The 7500-nt window shown below is 32.8% G+C and overlaps 1 protein-coding gene across 20 annotated transcripts in view; it reads right to left on the bottom strand.

Moving 5' to 3' along the window:
* The window catches only part of LOC115209943 (calcium-dependent secretion activator 1), a 289946-nt gene that overhangs the window by 45739 nt on the left and 236707 nt on the right, over nucleotides 1-7500 (bottom strand). For 17 of the 20 annotated variants that reach the window (XM_036500755.1, XM_036500764.1, XM_036500778.1 and 14 more), the window contains one exon: nucleotides 2815-2832. The exons of the other annotated variants lie outside the window; for them this stretch is intronic. In XM_036500755.1, the coding sequence (XP_036356648.1) occupies nucleotides 2815-2832 (18 nt within the window). The remainder of the gene's footprint in view (nucleotides 1-2814; nucleotides 2833-7500) is intronic. 20 annotated transcript variants of the gene reach the window in all.

Raw genomic sequence — 7500 nt, 5'->3', positions numbered from 1 at the left:
TTAACTGAGGGCACACTAAGTATCAGTGATTAAAAATAAAGCTGTGTAAAAATATATCTAACAAATTTGTGTATATGAAAATGTGAAAAGACATTCACTGCAGCAACTGTCTTATAAAAAACTCCCCGAAGCAATGAGTGTGAAAATATGGTGAGCTGAATTATGAATAACACCATCAAACTGTAAGGTACATGTGTCTGCAAAACTATGCTTCATCAGCTGCATATACCAAAGCTATTATTTATAGTCTACTAAAAACTTCAGTTCTTATATGTAAACCACATATAATAAACTTGCTGGTATGTGCAAAGCAATATATGCATACATAATGGTGCTTTGGCTAAATTTGACTGTCACCTTTTTTTTCAGGAACAGCTTCATGTTTTAGTGCACAGTCAACAGCATAAAGATTAAAAGTTGTAGTTAAGGAAAGGTAAGCTGATATAGAAAACTGGAAGCCATCTGAATATTGGAAGAGAGTTACTTGTTCAGTCATACTAGATATCAAAATGCTGACATCACAACTGTTGCACAATACTGTAAACACTGTCAAGGCTGTAAGACATTACATGGAGAGCTGCAATGATGACTATGAAGCTGTGGCAAGAGGGAAGAGATACAGTAAGCATTCTGACTGCAACTGCATACCAGAATTCATCCTCACATCTTTGAACAGAGCCTTATGCTCAATTCAGATGGTTATGTGAAGCTGCTGGAGACTGGAGATGGTGGTTGCTGCTGGAAGGTCATATGTGCAGCAGCAGGACTTGGCTCCTTGCTATACCTCTGGAAAGAACCAGAAGTGGTTGTCAGGGAATTTCTATGACTTCACAAGCCCCAATTTGTGGCCTTCAAATCCTCCTGATTGTAATCCTATGGATTACTGTGTGGGGTGCAGTTGAGAAAGACATCAATTGCTCTGCCTGTAACACTAAAGCTGAGCTGGTGGCTAAGATCAAGGAGGTGTTCAAAGATCTTCCAATGTACACAATGAGGAAAGCATGCACCTGGTTCCATAGCTGTCTTGAAGCCGTGGTGGAAGCTGAAGGTGGCTACCTTGTGTAAACTGTTATTTCCCAGCCATAATCAGGTTGACAATTTTTGATTTTTTAAAAAATATATATTTTTTTGGTTGAGATATTGTTTTCTTTTCTTTTTATGCAAACTGTCAAATTTAGGCCCTGTACATACATACATTTATATACCTACCCACATACATTAAAATATATATGTGAATGTGTGTGTGTGTGTGTGTGTGTGTGTGTGTATGTCGCATGACCCTGGAGAATATTATCTTGCTTGGAAATAGTTATGGGTTGGCAACAGGGATGGGATCTTGCTGTAAAATATCTGCCACAATACACTCTGTCTGACCCATGCAAGCATGAGAAAGTGGACATTAAGTGATGATGATACAACTTGGCCACATGTCAAGCACAAATATTTCTTAAGTACACTAAGTCAAAGAACTACAGATAGAATCAAAATGTTCTGAAATCATTATGAAATGTCTTAAATTGAATTTGATGAAACATGAGATTTAATTTTAAGAATAACATGTAGTAACTTTAGAATGAATAATAAATTTGCTGCAGTTACTATGATATTAATTTTGACTAGTTATTGAGGAAACAAATAGCTGATTATCTCCACTTCTAATGAAAGTTTCCTAAGATATATAAATGCTTAAAAAAATATGAAATTTATATATAGATCATCACATTTAAATGTTTTAAATTTGAAAAATGAAATTGGTGAAAAAGTAACTGTTTTCAAAGGAAGAAGTATAGGAAAAAATTGTGAAGTTTAACAGTCATTGTTAAGTATATCATGCAATAAGATGTTAGTTTAATTCAAAGTGCACTGTGCAAGATGTGTATCTACCTGCAAGAATAATTATGAAAAGTGTTTTTTGGGTATAGTAAGTACTGCAGGGGCTAAGAGATGTGTATCCAAATATACATAAAAATTCTCTTATAACTGATAACTAAATCATAGGGCAGATATTTTGTGTTTCAAATCATTGACCCTCTTTTCTAAAAATTAAAAAAATATATGAAAAGACTATATGTTGACAGTTTATTTGATTTCCTTTACACTGAATAAGCTTCATAAAATTAAAAAATAATGTCCCTTAATTGCTGGTCAATGTCTTCTAGAAAGTAATACTGATGAAAGATGGATTTCATAAAAATCATGTATAAGAAATGTCAAATATATTATTTTAAAAAAAAATCCATTATATTTAATATAAAATCTACTATGAAGAATAAAAAGTATATATGTTTCTAAATTTTAATTTATATGGTTAAAGAAAATGAAAGATTTCATTAGAATTTGATTAAGTATAAATTTAATATCAATTTTCTTCTGTTGACTATCTTAATTTACAAACTGAGATGTACATATTCAGCAAATACATCTAAGTTTAAACCTTTTTTTCTTTGCTACATTTTCAGAATTTTTTAGTACAAATTTTATACTAAAATATATCTTACAAGTTGTAAGTCCTATACTATTTTAAAGAAAATATCTTTTATATTTCACTTTAGCAGACACAGACTTTATATATATACAGATACAACCACACTCAAACTTAGTGAAAATTAGAGCTACTGTATGTGTGTATGTATGTGCATGTGTGTTCACGTCTAATTTAGTTACACCCATTTATTCAAAGTGATTCCTAGATCAGGAAACTATATGAACTAAAGCAGTTGGAATATAAATTTTCTAGTCAAGTTGTGAGTGAAGGCAAAGGAAAGTTTTGTGCTGTATTTAAGTGATAGAAAGAGACTAATAACAACAACATACCTGGAACCCCAAGCACGTCTGCATATAAATAAGTTCAATATCATGTTGAAGTGAAAATATTAAAATCATCAAAATATGGCATTGGTCTATCGTTTTTTTTTTTATATTTCTATTGTACAATATGAAAAACGAATTTAAAATTATAGTTAAGGACATTTTCATTTGTCCCTTTTTATTACAAAATGACTTCTTTCATGTGTAAAATGCAATCATTCTTATTAAGTAATATCCATTGTTTCTGACTCACAAAACAATAATTTGATTCTAAACTGAAGTAATTCTTCAAGGTAAATATTAGTATATAAAATTATTTTTAATTAAGTAATAAGATAACTGAAAGAGAATTAAAAGTTATATACCAATAATAAACAAGAGCTTCAATTTTGGTGTAATTAATTTGTAATTTGATTATCTCTAGATTTTGAATTAATGAAAATAAAAACAAATTATATTATATGTTTTTGTATGAATTTCTATCTAATATATTATTTTGAGAATAACAATATTCACAAAAACTATAAGATAGTATTTATTAGAATATATTTTTCTATTTGAGTGCTTTAAAACTCCTAAGGTCTTTCATCACAAAATCATCTTGGTTAATATGAAAAAGAATGCATGTTGTTAAATAACTACTCAATAGAATGGATATATAATGAATATAAAATAGAAGAAAAAGTTCTCAATACATGTAGCAAAGTTTGTTTATCCATTCAGAACTGCGAATTCACTGTTATCACCCAGAGTCTATGTTTGATATTTCAAACAACAAATTAATGGCTATTCAGGTTATTTGAAAGAGTCAGAGAAAAAAAAAACCTCTGATTAGCATCAGAGTGGAACACCAGCTTTGAACACACACACACACACACATGTATGCATATACATACACATAGATACGTGCACACACACACACACACATGCGCGCACACACACACACACACACACACACTCTCCAGTATTGCAGATCAATGATAATTACTAATAGAATACATATTGATATCAATGTGTATTCTGTTGCATAATATATAAAATTAGTGTACACCTTAAGAATGTTCTGTCTTTTCTTTTCTTTACTGAACCCACCCACACTAGCCCCACATCACACACACACTCTCTCTCTCTCTCTCTCTCTCTTTCTCCTTCCTTTTCACTGCTTCCAATTTAAGATGCTTTTGTGGTATTCACACTCTGCTCTTCTTTTTTAATTTTATGAAACCCTTCAGCATCTATTTTTCACCTCTCGCCCTCTTTTTCTCTCACAGCCCTCTCCCCTACAGGTTCTCCATTTCCTCAACACTTCAAAGACCCCTTCTCATCTGTACCTTACTGGCCTACCAATATGACTCACTCCACACCTCTCTTTTCTTTATAGATTAATTCAGGATTTCTTTTCATTCAAGGTTATTGCTCCCTTGCTGCCCCAAGTCTCTCACACCTGCCCATACATGTCCCTTATGTTTGACAGCCCTCAGATTCTGCCACACAAACCCCCTATTGACTTTTCAACTTTGTCCCTTCCATTCTCTCATCTCTGTCACTAATTCCTTAGCTCTATTCTGTTCCCTGCCATATTCCCCAACCTTCCTTCTTATAAATTCCTCATCCTCTGCCTCCTCTCCCTCTGATACAGGGGCCAATTTGGGGGCTTAGCCTTGCAAAGAATGAAGTTACCATAACTAATGTTGGCACCACATAAAAGTCCTTGCTACAGTCTGCAAAAATGGTTTGTGTTAGGAAGGGCATAAAGCCACAGAAACCCTCAAATCCATGCCATTACAAAAGCCAGATGTTAAATGATGATGATTATATATATATGTATATAAATATGTGTGAGAGTGTATATGCATCTGCACACCCACACATGTTATAGATACATATATATAGGATATATGCTCAGTAAAGCCCAACATATAGCAAAGTTTGGGATCAGTAGAGGGTCACTCACTCCACTCCTATATCTAGGGCAGTATGATATGGGGCATCAAACTGTGTGACAGGCTAGAGCATGAAATATAAGTCACATAATAATATTACTAAAATTTAGAAAACAGATATGGTATTCTATGCTTTTTAAAGCATTATAACATACACATATTTCATCAAATTATTGTCAAGGTCACATAAATGTTGATGAAACATTATATAATCTTGTTAATTCACTTCTTCAGTGCTCAGCAAGGATATTGAAGAGGTGAATTAACAAGGTTATATAACTCTATCAATCTAACAACAATGATGAAAAATAAGCAACATAACCACTTTTATGCATGAAAATAATTTCTAAATCTAAACAGTATCATAAAAATGCTAGAAGAGAAATATATTAAGGAATAGCTAAAAACTGGAATATATTAATAGGATCTGTTCTTACCACAACTGATGTTGACTATTGTCAGAGAGGTAATGGTGGAACAGGAGTTACTATGATATCAGAGGATATTATCTTCTATCTTATATAATTTATCATCGTCAATATCTATTCATGTGATTATTATGATACATCATCACTTTGTACAACTCATTGAAGAAAGTGAGCTAACTGTAAACTCCTCTTGTAATTTTTATGTTAAGTTCACACTTAAAATCATTATTAGTAAAAATTTGCAGGCATCAGTGCTTTAGGAAAATTCTTTGCAGTTTATTTAAATGGAGTATTTGCATCTGTATTCTTAGCTTACTCTTGTTCTAACAGCATAAGCCTCACATTAGATAAAAACCTTTTCTATGGGACTAGTAACACAACCACATCATCCTGTATGACTTCTTCAAACCTTACATCATTTGCAAGTTTTGCAATTTCTTTCCAAATTTAATGCAGACTTTCTGCTTGTAGAAAACTTGTGAAGTCCCATATACAGTTAAATGGTATATCTTACCAAGTACAATTCAAATTGAGGGTTCCCACACCTATGTTACAGTATTTATTATGTTACTTCTTTCAGAAGTCTCTACAGGTTTATCCTCCCTATCATTTATTTTCTTAAGATGTTTGAAAGTTCTTAGATGATATGTTTTAGTTACAATATCACAACTTGATCCACTGGCTGGAGCAAAGTTGTATTCTTGGGGATATAGTCCATTCTCACATTATCAAAAAGCTCATTTTAGTTTACTGGGTGCTTGATACTTTGTCTAAAAGAAGCAATGCTTTATTTGAAATATTACGTCTGACTGTAGCAGTGCAAAATTATTTGTAAAACTCCTTGAGTCACTTATGCTGTCTTATTTGAATGCCAAATCAGATGTAAATTAAACTTTGTGTAAGTCTTGAAAGCCCTTGTATTTTGAGAGTGATTCATGGATCATGGTTATTATTTCATATCCCAAGTGATATATTTCCTCCCCCAAGAAATAAAGTTTCAGCTAGCATGAGCTTCCAGACAAGTGCAGTTTTATCAGCATTGTATACTTCCTTTGATACGTAGCTCCTTTTCACAATCATTTCCTCTTCTGCTCAGGATAATTAGTAGCTGCCTTTGTATCAGCACTGGCAGCTTCACCAGTCATTTTTATGTTGTGCAAATCCGAGCCCTTCTCAAACCTTTCAAATCAGCCTTTACTAGAAAAGGTTTTCCATTAGAAGTTACATCTCCATTTTTTTCAACAAACCATCTTACAAACTTGTTTTCTTGTTTCTTATCAGTACATTACATCAAATATAATCCAAGGCCCACACATGCAAAAGTCATGCTATTTTAAGCATCACATTAGATCTATGAAAAAATAATCTGAGTAGTTAACAGAGTAGCTTTGAGTAGTTGACTTAACTTTCTCTCTGCTATCACATATTCTGTCCATTGTTGACATGGCATGCTTTAATATTTTGGCAATGTAATTGATTTATTTCCTCCTACATCAAACTGCTTTAAAACATCAAGTTTAATATCCAGTGTAATCCCCACTACAGCTTTCAGTTCCACTTGATGGATTTTTTTCAGACATTTTGAATTATAGGGAAATCTAACAACAGAGGCAATCAACAAGCATCCATAACAACTATATTGTAAAATAATAGCACCAGGAAAGAACAGTTCACTAAGAGTAAAAAATGTCTTAATCCTATGGATGTAAGAATGGAAATTTGAAGATGTAAGGGTGAAGGAGTAAGTACTGTATTATTACAATTACTTGAAGTGTTATCAGCTTCATGGAAACCTTACTTTTTGCACTCTAACTTGAACCATAAAAACTCCATGCCCCACTCTCTCTCTCTCTCTCTCTCTCATGCACACACACACACACACACAAGTGCGCACACACATATACAATGTTATCATACTGATATTATCCTTGTTGCTGCCAGTAAATTTTTTCCCAAAAGATGGTGGTTTGGCTGTGATGGTGGTGTCAGTGGTATTGGTTTTGGTGGTGGTGATGATGAAGTTGGGGGTACTTTTGGCAGTGGCAATCATCATGTTGTATTTATTGATTGTATTGTTTCCGTTTAGTCTCAAATCAATCCTTATTGACCTAAGATAAAAGATATTTCATTCAAATCTTAAAATTCACTATATCACATTTCCTCATGTTGTACTTTATTTTAGGAATTCCTCATCTTCTTCATACTATTGTTGTTGGCTTTCAGAGGATAGTAGTGGTAATGGTAGTAGTTATATTAGTTTAGGTGCTGGATGTATTGGTGTTGATAAATACTGGTGAAGATTGATATGGATAGATAGATAG

Source organism: Octopus sinensis, linkage group LG1 (assembly GCF_006345805.1).
Source record: "Octopus sinensis linkage group LG1, ASM634580v1, whole genome shotgun sequence".
Classification (NCBI taxonomy): Eukaryota; Metazoa; Mollusca; class Cephalopoda; order Octopoda; family Octopodidae; genus Octopus; species Octopus sinensis.
This window is presented reverse-complemented; position numbering and strand designations above follow the sequence as displayed.